At 27.4% G+C, this 19,360-nt stretch overlaps 1 protein-coding gene across 1 annotated transcript; it reads right to left on the reverse strand.

The window, feature by feature from the left end:
- Positions 1-4,553: 4,553 nt before the first annotated feature.
- On the reverse strand, positions 4,554-6,201 carry LOC110644912 (small rubber particle protein-like). The gene is made up of 3 exons (XM_058142591.1): positions 6,039-6,201; positions 5,388-5,609; positions 4,554-5,168 (listed from the first exon to the last, which is right to left on the reverse strand). The coding sequence occupies exons 1-3, from the start codon at positions 6,075-6,077 to the stop codon at positions 4,779-4,781; spliced, it is 651 nt and encodes a 216-aa protein (XP_057998574.1). The 5' UTR covers positions 6,078-6,201; the 3' UTR covers positions 4,554-4,778.
- Between the last annotated feature and the right edge of the window lie 13,159 nt (positions 6,202-19,360).

Consider the following 19,360-nt stretch of genomic DNA (forward strand, 5'->3'; position numbering starts at 1 on the left):
AAATTTTTGAGATTTTTCGAATTTTAAAAATCGGGTTCGATTTTCCAAAAATATAAACTTTGATGATTTTTAAAAATTAATTTAAAGACTACGTGGCAAAACTAAAAATATATTTGGAGTCTACGAATTTTTCTGAGTTTTCTGAAATTTTTTCGGAATTTTTGGACCTCGAAATTTAAAATTTTGTATTCTTCTTTTTCTTCCTCCTCCCCACGCGCGTCCGACCCCTCTCCCTTCTTCTCTCTTTTTCTCTCTCCTCCCTTCTCCCCTTGCCGCGCCGCCGCCTCCCCCCCCCCCCTCCCCGCGCCGCCTCACCTCCCCCCCCCCCCACGGCTGGCGAATGGAAAAAAAAAGCTCGCAGCGCGGTGTGTGACTTTTTGCTTTCCGGCCCAAGTCGGCCAAAACCGAATCGACCACCTGGTCCCTAAACTCATCTACTCGTCGAGAGCTTTCCATAGACACCAAGAACACCGAAATCCATCGAGCGGTTTGTCCAATTTTTGCCCGAGAAGTTTTAGCGCATTTTGATTTTTGGGCTAGATTTCTCACAAACCGTAAACCCCACAAGAAAACCGAGAGTACCAAAGCGCTCCACTCGTCGAGAGATTCGCGGCGACATAAATTTTGAATTTTTCCAACACCGCTTTTTTGGGAAATTAGCTTAGAAAATTCTGAAAAATTTATGTGCTAACCCCGTATTATGGGCTTCTGTGTGTATCTTCAATTCCCATTGTCAAGGTAAACCCAAACCTTGTTTTTTCATAATTTTCTAGTGCTTAAATAGGATTAAAAATCCATAAAATATTCGTGGTAGCTTAGAAAATTATGATTCTTTTTGCAATAGCTTAGTAATATTGCTAAGGAGCAAAGTTTTAGAATTTTTAGAGCTTATTTAAATGATCAATTATAAGGACTAAATTGAAATTTTACATATTATGATGGATGACTGATTTGATGGGCCCAGGAGGGGCTGTGTGATATGATTGAGTTGTGAATATATGGATTGTGGATATAGAAGTGTGTTTTGAGCCCTTTTACAGGTTTGGGTAGTCTAGGTATAGGGAGACTCGCTGCTTTTTTTTTACTTACTTAGGCGTATTTGGTCTTTTCTTGATTTGTATTGAGTCATTTGTATTAAATAATTGTAATGTAATTGTCAAGTCTTCTTCCTCCAGTAAAATATTAATTTTAATTATAATTTCCATATTATTATATGTTCAAGCATGCCCATGCATCACTTATATGCATATATTTATGTAATTAAACTCTAGGCACGATTTATGTTGCATTCATTGCCATGGATGTTGTTGTGGTAATTTGGAGCGTGATGTGGTGTGGGCTATGGATAGGACGGGTGAACCACGGCGAGATCTTCTGGACCCGGTCCTTCCTTGTGGCGGACGCTTGAGTTCTTTTTGGTTATTAAGTGGAAGTCCGAAATGGTTCTTTTGGATTTAAGAGAGGATCCATATATTATGATTGATATTACAGGGTGTGTGAGTGCTCCAAATTACCTTTTTGCTGTTATGATGTGAAAATATTGTTGCTGTTGCATTTCACTCCACAGGTTGCATTAGTTCTAGATAGTTATAGAGATTATGGTTAAAATTGATATTTTACTCTTCAACATTTTTTGAGGATTTTATTGTGGTTAACCTGCTTTTCTCCTTCGCAGGTTGTTTTATCAATATTTGTGTAATTTTATTTACTCCTAGAATTTCCACATGTGTTAGAGATATTTAAATGATTCGGGTCTGTAATATAAATTGTCATGTGGACTTGTAAAATTATTATTTGCATGTTTGATGGATTGGATGAGGGAGCTGAGTTCCCATTTATTTTTGATGCTGATATGAGTATGTGGAGGGTGAGCTGAGCTCCCCAATTGATGATATATTTTGTTTACAGGTCGGGTGAGTCAAAAACTCCCCGTTGAAAGGTCCACTTTATGGTTTGGTTTCTTGAATTTGGGCCCAAATGGGCCTTAGAGTTGGGTTAAGGAATAGTTAGGCTTACTACGGGCTTCGGGGGCTTTAGGTTGGCCCAGGTCCTAGTGCTGGTCCGGCCCATAGGTTGGGTCGTGATAGTTTGCCAAACATATAAGTTCAGCTATTTAGATATTTATTAACTATCAACTGTATCCAATAACTAAACTAAAACTCCCTTAGCCCTAAAAGGTGTTGAACCTCTAAAGGTAAAAATTTGGAGCAATTTTGTCTAAGCCATAACCTAAAGATCCATGCAAAAAGAACTCAGCCTCAAGGTATGGTTATGGAACCCTGGAAGATCTCTAATCATTAAAATGGATGGAAAATAATAAGAGCATGAAACTAAGGAGAGGGATTATAAAGCCATTAATGGTTGCTACAGTAGGAGAGAGATTATAAAGACATAACAAGAATTAGTTGGTATGACGATAGTTTTATAGAAATTCTCTTTCACTTTATTAGGTATTTTAAGATCGCACATCACACTCTTCACACTCGTTTATTTTATCATATTATACTCATCCATTTTATTCTTCCCAATTTTGAATACATTCAAACAAAATATACAAGAAACAATAAACACTAGTGCTCTATTATTTGTTAGGGGTGTAAACGAACTGAGCTAAGTCGAGTTTTAGCTTGTTAAGGCTTGATTTATTAATATTGATTCAGGCTTGAGTTCGAGCTCGAGCTCAGTTCAAGTTTTAACATTAAGGCTCTAGTTCAACTCGTTTGAAATATGTTGAATTTGAGCTCGGCTAATTTTAAGTTCGTTTATTATATTAACGAGCTAAACTCGAGCTCAGCTCGTGTCAAATTCAATAAACTCATTAAAACGAACTCAAACATAAACTCGATAAGGTCAAGCTTGGTTCGAACTCGACTATTATTATATCTATTTTACACTATCATTTTCATAATACATTATTACATGAGTCCATAGTCATAATAATAGAAAATAACAAGAAAAATAATTTAAAAGACATTCAAGTTATTTTAAAATAATACAAATTACAATACCATCATAATTCAAATAAAATTAATTATTCTTTATTATTTCAATTCAAAACTCTATAGTTTTAAATCAAAATTACGTGATTTTAAAATTATATTATAAATTTTATGTAATTATAATTAAATTATTATTTTATTTTTCTAAAGTTATTCTGATAAAATATAATACTTTTTTGCATTATTAATTAATTCATACTGTTAATAAATTTTATTAATTTTTTACATAAATATATTATAATTTGAACTTTTTACTATTTTTATATTTAATTTATTTAAATAAGTTTAAAAAGATTAAATATATTAGATTATTTAATTTATCAAATTATGTTTGATATTTTAGACATTTAACCAATATTCTATTTAAGATATGAACAAATTAATTTGTATTGAATAAGTAGACAACTAATATTAAGTATAATACTAATTATGAAAGCACATATCTATGTTATATATGAGGAAGATAGACTAGTGCTAAACTTAAATATTAACTTTTTAATGGTTTACAATTTAAAGAGAGAGATATTATAAAAACAAATACTAAAAAAGAGATATTATAGAGAGTAATAATAATATATGAATGAACTAGTTAGTGTTAATAGAAAAAAAAATAAGTGAGAGACTGTAAATAGATAAAATAATAATAATGGTTAGAATGATTAGTATTATAGAGAATAATAATAATAATAATGGTTAGTATTACAGAGAGTAATGATAATAATAGAGAGAAAGAGAAAGAGAGATGAATTCATATTTTGAGTCGTACGACCACCACCAAAATTACGTAATTAAATTCTGATTTATTTAGTACTTTAATACAGATAAAATAGTTTAAAATAATTTTTATGTACTTATTATATAATATTTTAAAGTTATTTTTTACATAAAAATTAACTTATTTTTTGTAAAAATTATATTTAATATACAAATAATTATATTTTATAAATACACCTTTTATTTTGATTATATTATAATATTATATAATAATAAAATATTTAGTAATATATTATTTTATTATATTGAGACCATATATTTAATATTCTAATTTTATTTTTATACAAATTAACTTTATTTAAAAAAAATAAATTACAAATAATTATATTTTATATATTGATTATATTATAATTTTAACTAATGTATTTTTTATATATTATTCTCAAAATAGTCATAAATAAAATAAATATATTTATAATATTATAAATTATAATTATTAATATAAATATTTTTATAAATAAGCTAGTTCACGAGCTTATGAAAGAGCCTTAAAACAAGCCTATTTATAAACTTATTCACGAGCTGGTTCACGAGCCTATTTAATGAGTCAGATCGTAAGCATGTTCAACGAGTTAACTCGTGAGCCTGTAAACGAGCCGAGTTTGAACTCAAGCTCAAAGCAAATACTGCTAAGTTCAAGCTCGGCTTATTTAATAATTCAAGCTCGAGCTCGGCTCTTTAAGAAAATGAGCTGAACAAAATTAAGCTTTTATCAAGTCGATCACAAACGGCTTGGTTCATTTACACCCTACTATTCTTTACATTATTTTAACCCATTAGTTCTTAGTAAAACCTCTAGATTCCAACTTAATCATGAAATTTGTACATAATTACATATAGGCCAATAATTCAATTAGCCCTTTATTTCACATTCAAAACACACCAAAACATAGACTAACACTCGTGATAAGCACATAAAAAAGCTCACAATAAATATATAATCAAATCCAACATTTATTCTTGAGCACATCATCGTTTTACTCGGCTGAAAACAATTGGTGCGGATTATGGCGCCTCATCTCCAAACACCTGAGCAATTCTCTCGGTAGGCACCAAAGGCAAATAAGAGAATGCACTGTATCCCTGCTCAGAAGCGCTACGAACAGTTTGGTTGTACATTTCACAGCAATATGAAGCAGTTGGTGCAACTACATTTGCCACTTGAGGGAAGAGTGGCAGCTTATTAAGGCCGCGCCAAGCAGTAACAGCATATTCCTCTACTTTTGAATCATCCGTGGAGAAGAACTCCTTGGCCGTGGATTCATAATTGGTGTACAAAGTTTTTGTACTTTCTATCACAACACGAACAACTTCTGGGGCATCTCCGACCACTGAATAAGCTTGGGTAGACACCTGCTCGACAACTGAGGAAACATAACTGATCGATACATCAACCTGCAACCATACGAAAAAAAAATTTTAATTTTCATTCACAAATAAATTCAATCACAATAGTTTGCAATTAAGACCCATATCATCAAATATATAATATTGATCAAGGCAACATTAGTAACCAACGAAAACCAATCAACTACTCATTTAGGTCCTTCAATCTCAATCTCCCCTCACATATACCAAAAACATAAAAGTTGAACATAAAAGAAAAGGACTCACCGTGCTGTCTGCAAACTTGAGAGCCCCATTGGAAACATTACAGTACTGATGATAGATAGGCGTAACTGTGCAGTTCACCGTATACTCAACAGCCTCGACAGCAAGCTTCAATGGACAGTTGTCCTTGGCAAAAACGTAGAGGTTTGACAAGGAAACCACGATATAATCCACAGCCGTTGGCACAAATTTGAAATACTTAAGCCTCTTTTCCTCCTCAGTTGCCTAAATAATTCAATTCCACAGCAATATTAACTTTGATCTTCAAAAAATAACCAAATCTTTAATTATTTCACAAAATCACCCCCATAAAATGGAACATAATGAGGAATCTTAGTCATTACAATTAATTTGGTTTGCGTCTAAGAACAAGTGCATGAAACAAGTCTTCATTCTTATGTATAGCATCACAGAGCTTTATATCTCCCACTCTATTCCTAATTTCCCTATGAGTTTTTCATTATTTCTCTGATTTAAATTCAAAAGAGCAGCAGTATCAATTAGTCCGGCCTATTAGAAAATTGTTTCAAACCCATATACTAAGAAAATCGAGTGAAAATTGAGTGATTGAAACCCAATTTCTCTAATCATAAGGAAAATAGTATAAAAATTAGCAGAAAAAAAATAAAACAGAAATTTTGAGAGAGCACGTACCTCTCTTTGGATATTCTCACTTTCTTCACATTCAGCCATAAATGAAGATTTCCCTTGAGCAGAAATGGAATATCAAAATTCAAAACGCAGTCGTTGAAGTTTAAAAAAAAAAAAAAAAGACCCGCCTTTGCGAAAACACTGAAGTAGCTATGGTTTAAAACTAAAACAAAACCTCCCTATTTATAGATGGAACTTGATGGGAATGGAAGGCAGTGATGAACAGGTGTGTGAAAACTTGTTGCTGTTTTATTGGTTAAATTCGGGTTTTAATTAAAATTAAATTAATTTAAAATATTAAAATTTAATAATTTTTCTTTTTTAAAATAAAAAAATATAATTATATATATTAAATTAAATGTATCTTTTTTGTGATTATTTTAATTTTAATTTTTTTACAATTAAAAAAATTCAGCATTGTTATGAATAAATAAGAAGATATTTAAGTGGCCTCGTAAATTATAAGATCTCAATTTAAATTTTAATTAAAATCAAATAAATCAATCTAATATAGAAACTCCATAACCCAAAATCATCATGGCCAAATGAAATCTGGCAATGTGACCTTAGCTTCCAGAGAGAAGAAACCTCCGATCACCTCCATACAAAATTTGGATATTTCATGAGGTTTTCAGCGGAGAACTTGTCGCCTGCAAGTAGGGTGGTGGTCACTGTTCTGAACCAGTTTGAGTCGGAATTGGATAACAAAGTTTTCCTCGACTTTATTTCATTTTAATTTTAATTAAATTTAATGGCTGAAATTTTTTAAAACTTTTTTTTTAAAAAGAAAAATTCTTTTAGCTTAATTAATTTTAAATTAAACAAATTCGATATTAGTTATTAACCAAACTGGGCCGAGACTTCCCTGCAAAAGCGAATGCCTCTGCTTCTTCCTTTACGACCTACTAGTTGTGGGCCTTGCGGCCTCAACTACGGGTAACTAATAGTAGCTATCACAGCACAATTTTATCATTTTATGTAGTTTTTCTTATATTTCACAATAAAATGTAAAAATTAAATTTTTATAATTTAAATATTTTTTACAATATTATAAATGAAATTAAAATTAATATTTTTTATTATACTTAGCCATCAGCAAGCAATTTCAGCATTTAAACTAAACAATAAAATTAAATTATTTCTCAAATATATTTTTCTTGAAAAATTGTGTATGGACAAATTATTATTATTATTATTATTATTATTATTATTATTATTATTAGCCTTAATATTATTATTATTAACCTTCATAGGAAGGGAGGCCTGGAGTTTTGTGTTTCCTCCAGCATGTAATTTTGAGTCCGATGGACGGAAACCATGAGATAGTAAATATCAAGAATTTAAAGCACTTATAAGGGTGAAAATTAATTATCCAATTGATTAGTTTAGTTTTAACTCGAGTAAATTCATTTCACTCTTATCTCGACACACTTCTTCATTTTTGTCCATTTAACTTAATTCAATAATATAATATTAAAACATGTCTAATTCAATTTAATTCAAATATTAAAGTTTTCAGTGTTATTGTTACGTTAATTTATTATTTCAAAAGTAAGTCCATTTCATATTTTACAGACTTTTATCTTAATTCACTCATTTGTCTTCACCCATTTAACTCAATTCCGCAATCGGAAGTAAAAAGGAAATTGACTACAGAAACATAAGGGTCGAAAGGTGGATTTCATAGCCTCAATGGGAGCTGGGCCTCCAAAGAATTTTAATATTTTAAAAGTAATAATTAAATTAAATTAAAATATTAAAAAATAAATAGAATCAATATTTAATCACTGATTAAGGATTATAAGAAATAAATTATAATATATAATTTATATTATTAATCAGTAAAATATTAAATAAAAATATATTTATAATTACATTTGATTTATTATTTTTATAAATAAATAATTAGAAATAAAAATACCTAAAATATATATATATAAATAGGAAAAGAGGACATTAAAGTTGCCAAAATACTCTTTTATATTATTTGTAATTATATTATTTTTATTATTTAAATTAATTTTAGAATTTATATAAATTTAAAAATTTTATTCTCTTTTATATTATTTATAATTATATTATTTTTATTATTTAAATTAATTTTAGAATTTATATAAATTTAAAAATTTTATTAGCCTTAGTTGTTTGTATATTAAAAGTAAAGAGGCCATCATGCTTCTATATATATATATATATATATATATGTATAATGGATGCTTATATGATGGATGTTGGTTTCCATTCATCTAAACATATTATACTCACTGGCTAACAGTTTATTTGATTTTTAATTAAATGTGTTTTCATAGATTTCATCTTCTTGGTATTTCATTTGACCAAAATAATTTGTTGTGTATATTTTAATTGAAGGGTGCAGAGTTACCAACAGTTGTATGAATGATTAGCACTGATGCATAATATATAATACAATGAATTATATATAGTGTAGAGTTACCAACAGTTCTATAAATGTCCTTAATTTCATACAATAATTTTTCTATTTTTTAATATTTAATCTATATTAATGCATAAAAAAATTTAAATGATAAATATTATTGTCAAAAAAAAAAACATTTTACATGTGTTTATATGAAATTTTAAATTTTTTTATTTTTCTTAGTTTAAATATAAATTAATTATAATTTATTAATATATATATATATATTATTTTTATTTTTTTAATTTAAGGATCAGTCTTAACTAAGTTGTTGATTATGACTATTAAATCATAAGAAAACTTAATTATATTTGTATATATTTTTGTATGTCAATATAAATTTTATGTAGTTATGTTTTAAATTTTTAAAACAATAAAAATAAGAGGAATATATAAAAAGGAAAAAAAGAAAAAAAATTAACTATTTGATTGTATTAATTATATAATTATTAAGAATCAATTAAAATGTATAATTAAATTTATATTCATATTTTAATCTATAATGTATTTGTAATATATATAATATAATTTATTATTTAAAATAAATAAAAATACTTATTAAATATATTAAATAATAGAGTAAATAGATTTTAAAATTATTTGCATTATAGAATATGACATTATAAAATTTAAATTATTGATTTAATGAAAATGAAAATTTTATAATAATAATGAGTTAAACTATAAAATACATTTTAAGAGTTATCCCTTTTTTAATTTTGTAAATAATTTTTTTTTATATTATTCTAGCTATATGCAGCATCATTATGTAAGTTAATATTATTTTAATTTATTAAAAATATAAAATATAGACAAATCAAACTTATTTTTTAAAAATAAAATAACTTAGTTAAATAATTTTTTTAAACAATGTTTGATCGAGTTTAACTCAATTAGTTAAGTTCCAATTATTATTAATTTATTTTAATTTTAAACATTTTCACTTATTTATATTTTTAAATTTTATTATTATAATTTTTTATTATATTATATTTAAGTTTATAATTAAATTAATATTATATATTAATAATATAACAAATAACTTTCATAAAAATATTATAAGAAAAAAAATAATTTTTAAATTAATAAATATTTTATTTATATAATTAATTAGTATAACATTAAAATTATTATTTTAATTTAAATAATTAAATATAAAAATTATAATATTATATTATATATAAAAAAATAATAAAAAATTATATATAACTAATTAAATCACAAGTATATACTACAAGTATATTATTAATTTATTTTAATTTTAAACATTTTCACCTATTTATATTTTTAAATTTTATTATTATAATTTTTTATTATATTATATTTAAGTTTATAATTAAATTAATATTATATATTAATAATATAACAAATAACTACATAAAAATATTATAAGAAAAAAAATAATTTTTAAATTAATAAATAATTTATTTATATAATTAATTAGTATAACATTAAAATTATTATTTTAATTTAAATAATTAAATATAAAATTTATAATATTATATTATATATAAAAAACAATAATAAAAAATTATATATAACTAATTAAAGCACAAGTATATATTACGAGTATAATAATATAAAAGCATGTTACTGAAAAATTTTATTTTTAATAAAATTATAAAATAATAAGTATTATAAATGATATATTATTTGTAAAATTATAATTTATATATTAATTAATTAAATTTTTATTAATTCAGTTATTAAATTAAAAGTAATTAAATTAAAAATTAAAAATTTTAAAAATTACAAACTGAATCAATGAAAAATTAAATATCCTCTTATTAAAATAATTAAATTTTATTGGTTGAATTTAATTATTTAGTTGGAACTAGAAAAACCTTGATCTGAGATTGGGGCCTTCCAAACGGGGTACTGGTTCATTCCATTGAAATTGGATGTGTTGAAACGATGTGATGTAATTTTTTTTTTTTTTCAACTCAATCTTTATTGGTAGTTAAATTTAAAATTTTATAATTTTGAGAAAAAAAAAGATTTTTTGTTTTAAAAAGAAAGGAATTGTTTCAAAATCAATTAATGTATTTAACAATAAGATTTTCCATATTTTTAATTATTTATTTAAATTTCTTATTTTCTAATTTTTGCTAAATTATAATTTTTCCTTTTAGATTTGCCATAATTGAGGATAATCAACTATTAAGAGGTTTATTTTATAATAAAAAGCGAAAATGAATTAATAAATTCAATTCCTATAAAGATTACCATAATAATTAAGTATTAATTTCAAACTAGTTAGAATCAATAATATAATCCTTTTTATTATTAAGCTCTATTTAAGATCAGTTTTGCCTAGCCTGTTATGGTCTAATGGTTGAAAGCATTATCATTGTTACTTGATACACCTAGGTTTCAGCCTCTACTCCCCTAATCGCTTACTAAAAAAAAAATTAAATGATTAATTTCATACAAATTTTTTAATATTATTTTCTTCAACTCATTTTAACTCTTCCCCTGTTACTTTTGACTACCTCTATCACTAATTTATCACATATTAGCATATAAATATTTGATTCTTTACATTAAAATTTCCATCTATTAACATTTGATTTTTTAGTTGAACATGGTCAAATCATCACATAAACACTCATTATACCCATTCATTTTGTCCACCGAATTTGAAAAGATTTGGACATAATACACGACAAAATAACAAAGAAACACAAGTGTTCTTTACATCATTTTAATCCATTAGTTCTTAATAAAACCTCTAGATTCAAACTCGATCACGAAATTTATAGATAGATATTGGCCAATAATTCAATTGGCCCATTATTTTTACACAGGAATTGGCCCTTTACTCCCATTACGAATATTCATAACACAAGACTAATAAAAATAGTCTAGACACTCACGATGAGTACACAAAAAAGCTCATAATTGATGTATAATCAACTCCACTATGCATTCTCGAGCACATCATCATCTTGCTTAACTTGAAGTAATTGGCAACACCCTAGAATGTCTCTTGGAAGTCAAAAGCAAACAAGAAGTCATAGCACAAGCAAATTTTCCGGCATCTTGAGCTGCTAAATAAGTTTGGTTGGATGCCTGCTTGACAATTGGGGGAACACAATGATCTAGAATAGTGACAGATACATTAACCTGCAATTATGCGAAGCAACTTTTCTAACTACTTATTTAAAGAAGGAAGAGTATAAATAAATTCATTCACAACATTCTTTAAGCATTGAAGAGATCATTTCTATTTCCATTTAAAACCAAACATAATTAAAATTTCACACAAGTTGCAAAATTGGTAACCAACAGAAACCAATTGTAAAGTTCTAAATTTTTATATAATTATTTTATGTAGGAATTGACTGGTTTGACAGGTTCAGGAGAAACATTGTATGGTTATTGTGTTGTGGGCCTAAGGCCTTTTGAATTGAGAAGTGTTAGTTGAGTTATTTTACAGATAGGGTACGTCCTAGGAACAAGAAAAATTTTACCTGATTTTCGGCATAAATCTAGGGTGTCTTAGGCTTTTTAGTTCTTTGTTTTGAGTTAACACTGGTAAATTTCTTGAATATGATTATTTAGGTAATCCGAGTCAACCTTCCTCATCTTTTTAGTTGTCCAAGTGACATTTGGATAATCTGTGAGTAGATATTGATTTTATTTATAATTTCAATATTATTACATAGTCAAGGCATGCTCATGCATTCACTTATAAATATATGCATATAGTTAATTACTAGACACGCCTTGTGTTACATTTTTATTTGATGAAATTGTTATGGATGTCGACTTAAGGTAATTTTGAGTTGTGTGCGTGTGTCGACGAACATGTGATGTGATTATGAATATGGGTAGGACAGATAGTCGCGGCTGGAGCTTGACTCACTGGGATCCAATCCTTATATGTGAACAAGCCGGGATGAGTATGGCTTTTAGTTGATATCGCTGACTCCCGTATTTGGATTATTAAGAGAAAGTCATGCTCGAGTTGATCTCACTAGTAGGTATTGAAATTAAGAGAACTATATAAGGGATCAGCTCTCATATATATATGTTGTTGAGACACACGGGTGTATGCGTGCTCCAAATTATTTTTTATGGAAATATTGCTTGAATTGTTTGATACTATGTGACTATGCTGCATTTCATATCCAGACAATGCATTAGTTCTAGATAGTTATAGAAATTGTATTTAAAATCAATATCTTACTCTATGAGTCGAACGCTTACTCTTATTCAACCATTTTTCCTCAGGTGATAGGTGGACTCTTTTTGTGAATAACCTGCTTCCTTTCTCGCAGGTTTACACAGCAGCAGCTTATTTGTATTTTATTTCATTGATTTATAATTTAGAATTCTGCGTATGCTAATAGTATTCTAATCTTGTTGGGATTGTAATAATTTATTTTTTTTGAAATTATAAACCTATTATATGGATATGTTGGAATGTAGGAGATGAGTATTCACTTTTGATGAGGGAGCCGAGCTCCCATTTGATTATTTATTATTTTGAGGATTGTAAGAGTGGTTGAGCTCCTCAAATTGAGTTATTTTTGTATTTATAGATCGGGTGAGTTAATACTCCCCATTGGATAGTCCAATTTATAGCCGAACTCTGTCCATTTGATTTGTTAAATTTGGACTACAATTATGTACCTTATGATTGAGTTAGGGATAGTTAGACTTATTACGGACTTTGGAGGCCTTATGATGACCCAAGTCCTATTACCGGTCCGGCCTAGAATTTGGGTCGTGACACCAATCAACTACACCTTTAGGTCCTTCAATCTCAACCTCTCCCTCATGTATACCAAAAACACAAAGGTTGAACGTATAAGAAAAAGACTCACCTTGTGGTCTGCACACTTAAAAACACACTTAATGACCTTCGTGGGAATATGATGGAACTTATAATAGATAGGTTTAACTTAACCGTAACCTCAACAATCTCGACACCAGACTTTAATGTTCCAGACTTGTCCTTGGCATAGAGGTAAAGCTTTGAGAAGGAAACCATGGCATAAATTGCAATCGTTAGCATAAATTCTAAATAGTTTAGCCTCTCTTGCACCTCATTGGCCTAAATAATTAAATTCGACAGTGATGTTAATTTGGATACTCAGTAAATGAACCAAACATTTAATTACTTCACAAAATCACGGCATAAAATTGAATATAATGAGGAATCATAGTCGATAAAGTTAATTTGGTAGTAGGCCAATTAATCCTATGTTCAGTAAATTTGGCTTGCATCTCCGAACAATTGCATGAAACAATATAAGCTGTTGGATATTCTCGCCTGTTGTTGGGACAGCACTTGCCACCTGTTGGATATTCTCGCCTCCTGTTGTTGAGAGAGCAGGTACCACTCTTTGGATATTCTGTTTTTCTTCCCCTTCCGACATAATTGAAGATTTACTTTTAGCGGAAATGGAAGATCAAAATTCAAAACGCAGTCGTTTAAGCTTGAAAAATAAGAGACCCTCCTTTTCCGAAAATGCTGAAGAAACCTCTCTATTTAGGGGTGGCCACGGTTTAATAACCGCCGGTTTAGGTTCAATGAAATCATAATCTAAAAAAAAACCGCCGAGAGGTTTTTTGAAAAGCCTCTCTGCGCTTCTAGTTTTTGTAGCCCGATTTAAACTTTGAAGGGGGAAAAAAAAAAAAAAAAGAAGAACAAGAAGGAGGGTTGAGAGGTTTTTTTGGTCGCCGATTTAATCGAGTTTGAAATCGTCTGCTCAATCCCCAAAACGCGACCATTCATTCTTCTAAAAAAAAATATGAACCCAACCAAACCGATGATATGACGGTTTCGGTCCGGCGCAAAGCGATTTGATTTTTTCGATTTTTTTTTTGGTCATTCAATTCAAAAACCGTGGCCACCCCTATCTCTATTTGTAGATGGAGAAGAAGGCCTGGACCTTGATGGGAATGGACGGCTGTGATGAAATAGTGTGTGAAAACGTGTTGCTGCAGTTTCATTGGTTTTTTTTTTTTCCGAAATTTGTTGTTTTCTTGGTTTATCATGCATGAATTTTGGGTATTTTATGAGGTTTTTCAACAGAGAACTTGTCTCCTGCTGGTAGGATCAAGGGATAGTAGTTTTCGATTTAAATCGAAAAATCAAACCAAATTGAGTCAATTTTCAAAATCGATTCGTTTTAAAATTTCAATCGTCATTTTCGATTATAATTTTTTTAATTTTTTTAATTTTTTTTTTTTTTTATTTTTTTAAAAAAAAAAAAAAAAAATTAATTATTAATATCAAGGAAATCAAAGAAAACCAACCAACCCCTAAAGATTTTTTTTTTTTTTTTTTTTTTTTTTTTTTGGTTTGATCGATGAAAAACCAAACCAACCCGATTATTATCTGGTTTTGTTTTTTTTTTCTTATTAATATTTTTGGTTCAATTTTTTTTTTTTTTTTTTTTTTTTTTTCGTTTTTTTTGGTTGAAAAACCCAAACCCGCGACCAGGTAGGATGGTCACCGGTCTGGGCCAATTTCGAGTCAAAATTGAATAATAGTCTTTCTCAATCTTAGTTCGATTCTTATTTTAAATATATTCGATTGCTGATTTTTTTTTAAATATTTTTTTTTAATTCATTTTTACTTAAAAAAATTAAACCGAATCAAATGAACCTATTTTAGTTCATTGTCAAATGAAATTTAATTAATTCGATTTTGATTAATTTTAAAATTTAAGTTGGATTTTAATTTTAAATTAAACCAACTCAATTTTAATTCTAAACCAAAGCATAGGGAAATATTGCCCCTGATTGTCTATTATCCTTTTACCAGCTAGTAGTTGCTAGGAGTGAGCAGATTTAGGTTCAAACTAAAAAATTGAATCTAATTGAATTAATTTAGTTTAATCGATTTAATTTTAAAATTCAATCGGTTCAGTTTGATTTTATATTATAAAAATTTCGATTATTTTAGTTGTGTTCGGTTTTGAAGGGAAAAAAATTAGTTAAACCAAACCGAACCGAATAGTAATTTTATATATTCAAATTGAACCGAATTGATTTTTAAATTGATTTATTTTTATAGAAAATTTATTAATTATATTTAATTTTTTATATATAAATTGTTTAATTTTATTGATTAATGGTTATTAGGTTCAAATCAAAATCAAAATTAGACCAAATAACTTAAAAATCAAGTCTAAATTAAAAAATCAATTAAAAATTAAAACTTATCGGTTTAAACTGAATCAAATCGAAATAGAACGATTCGATTCAATTTTTTATTCATTTCGGTTCGGTTCGGTTCGACTTCTAAAATATGTAACTCGATTTTTATAATTTAATTCAATTCGATTCGATTTGATTCTAATTCGATTTGAACTGAATGCTCACCCATAATAGTTGCGGTCCTTACTGCCTCAATTATTGGTAACTTCTGGTAACACAATTTTATCATTCTATCATATATTTCACAATAAAAAAATAAAAAAGTTAATTCAAATATTTTTAATATTATAAATAAAAATAATATTAATATTTTTTTAATTCTATATTTTCAGCATTCAAACCAAACAATTAAAATAAATTATTTCTGAAAAATATTTTTATTGAAAATTTTTTATGTAGTCAATTTTTTTTTATAAAAAATATAATTTTATTAATAATTTCAAAGTTTCAAACATTATAAATAATCATAAGAGGAACAAAATCTTATTCCTGTAAATCAGAAATAAAACTTATAATATTAAATCTTACTATACGAAGATGATATTTTTGCATATATAAAATTTTTAAGTTGGCACTGATCCTTTGTTTAATTTGAATATTAAAATAATCTCTCCGAATCTTTTTATTTTTAAATTGTTTATCCAAAAACTTATTACATATGAGATTATATAAATAAGTTATTTTCTAAAAATAAAAAAATATATACAAAAATTTTATAAAAAAAGTTAATCGAATTAATGTTTTCTGATACCACATTATTTTAATAAATAATTTTAATTTTATATTATATTAGTAAATATACTTTTAAAATATTATTTTAATAATAAACTCAATTTCTCATATCATTAGGAAAATAGTATAAAAATTGACGGAAAAAAAAATAAAACAGAAATTTTGAGAGAGCACGTACTTCTGTTGTAGCACATTCTCATTTCCTTCGCCTTCAGCCATAATTCAAAACGCAGTCGTTGAAAAGTTTGAAAAACAACAGATCCGCCTTCCCGAAAATGCTGAAGGAGCGATCGAATGATTAAAACCAAACACAAATCTCTATGTCTATTTATAGACGGAACTTGATGGGAATGGACGGCTGTGATGCAAAGGAGTGTGAAAACGTTGTGGTGTTTTATTGGTTTATCATGCATGACTCTTATAGCTTATGGGGCAAGCAACGGTACATATATTTTTATGGTTTTATTTTTTCTTTTTTCATATATTTCAAGACAAAAAATAGAAAATTAAAGTTTTATAGTTTAAATATTTTTTATAATATTATAAATGAAAAAAATATATTTTTCGTTATACTTTAAGTAATCAGAACATAATTTTTCTTTATTTTCAACATTTAAATCAAATAGTAAAAATAAATTATTTCTTCAAAAATAGTAAAACTGAAGGAAATAAAATGACACGTCATCTGAAAATATACAACCAAATCTTCAAGTTTTAGCACTTCAATTAATGACGTGTAGTTTGGCTAAACGTTAGGAGTTGGAAGATGGGCTCATGATCCATTAATTAGAGTGTCTTGTTGATTGATCATGAGCTCATGATCCATTAATGATACCCATTTACAAGGTCTATTGAAGTGTGGAAAAAGTTTGTAAATCGGACGGTTCTCGTAAAACATTTGATCGACTAAAGTTTGTGAGAATAAATGTTTGGTACGGAAAAATCAAATCGATAAACTTTTAATTTTTTAATTTTATTATTTTATTAATCTTATTTAATTTAGTTTAATTTAAAATATTTAATTAATTTAGATAATATTTATCTTACCAACCTAACTTATAAATTTTAAAATATTTTTTAACTTATAAATTAAAAAAAATAAGATCACTTTTATTATTTTGATACTTATAAATGCTAAATTTATAAGTTAATTTAACAAAATATTTAATTATGTTGATTTCATTTAATTTTTAAAATTTCTTCACATATCTCATTTAATATATTTTTTATTCACTTTATTAAATATATTTATAACTTAATTTTTATTAAATGCATCAACTGTATGAATATTATTAAAAAAAATAATTAAGCTTAAATTAGTTTATAATCATTAACCTAATTTTTTTTGAAATTAGGTCAAATAATTTTTTATTTTGATTCAATTATTTAATAGTTGAATTCAATTACTGATTTGATTTACTCTTTAAAAAACTTAATTTGTTTAATTTTATTAAAATTTAAATCAAATTGATCAAAGGCTCACTACACAAATTTCAATTGAAACTGCAAACTAAACCCCATATTTTGAAATGGGCCAGTTTAAATCAAAAGGTAATATGGGCCCAAGGAGACCGAAAGGCTTTGATTCTGATTGATAGTGGGGTCCATTCCAAGTGACGGATTCCAAGTGAAAGTCTAATTAAAGAAACAAAGACCCAAACCCATAATCCCAAAAATCGAAGCCCTAAACTAGAAAAACCCCAGCTCTAATGACCCAGTTGGAAGACCTCGACCCGTTTGATGAAGAAAGTAGCAATGCCACACACCAGAACTTGGCACAGGACACCCTCCATATGGGGCTAAGGCCAGAAAAGACACCCGCCTAGATAAACCAGCATTATAGGCAAAGAGAGGAGCTCCCTGTGCCCAGTAAGAGTAGGGGAAGCCACTTCGACGATAAATGAAAAACATTCGAGGCGCAGAGATTTGCTTTATAAAAAGATTAAAAAATTATTTTTAAAAAATTAAAAATGATGCCAACTACAAATTCAAAATTTTAAACAGTAAAATTAAAATTTTTATAAAATTCCTCTTAAAAAGAGGCCAAAACAAAATTTAAAACATAGGCAAAAAATAATGTTATTGTCTTTAATTAATTTCAATTATTCAAACATTCAGTTTCGCGAAGGCCTTTAATAGCAGGCAGGCACCCCTTTCTATAGGTTGATGAAGACATTCATGTAATTTTCACCCACTGTTTCAATCATGAAGAATTGAAATCCTATGAATAGCCAATGTGTGAAGCTTGCTTCCATCTTGCCCATTCATAGGATTAGCACAGTCAACTAATGAGAATTATATTTCTCAAAACTAACACAACTAAATAACTACATTTTTAACCTTTAAAAAAAATATAAAAAAAAAAGAACAATTTCATCTTCACTCTCATTCCATTGTGTACCCACCAATGTTTGTGTTGTCCAAATATAAGATTTTGATAAATTCCCTCTCCTTAAATTAGCTATTAGGATGAAGTTAGACTGTTCTATTTTTTCTATATAATATTACAACCTATATTGACCACCTGTAAATAATTTACTTATAAACTTCAAGTTTCAAATATTCATGTCTGAACGAACTTTAGTCTTCAGATATTTATGCCTGAACAAGAAAATGTTTGTGACCATTTTCTCTACAACTTATTCAAACTAGAGAAGAATTCACATTGAAATATGAGTTTTGGAGAAAAGATGAAAGAAGAATTCTTGACAATGACATGATTCACCTAAAACTCTGAATAATTTATTAAGCATTAGAACATATATGTATTCTCTAATCTGCATTTGTTGTCTGCATAAGTACCTACCAGATGGAAATAAAAAAGGGGAGCCAATGAAAACACTAATACTGAAAATTTTCTTTTTTCCTGGACAAAGAACCCCAAGGACAAATCCAAAAAATTAATAACAGATCTTTCCTAAATTAACCTAATTGATTTAAATTATCTAAAGTAAAAACCCATTATAAAAGAAAAAAAAAA

Source organism: Hevea brasiliensis, unplaced genomic scaffold (genome assembly GCF_030052815.1).
Source record: "Hevea brasiliensis isolate MT/VB/25A 57/8 unplaced genomic scaffold, ASM3005281v1 Scaf573, whole genome shotgun sequence".
NCBI lineage: Eukaryota > Viridiplantae > Streptophyta > Magnoliopsida > Malpighiales > Euphorbiaceae > Hevea > Hevea brasiliensis.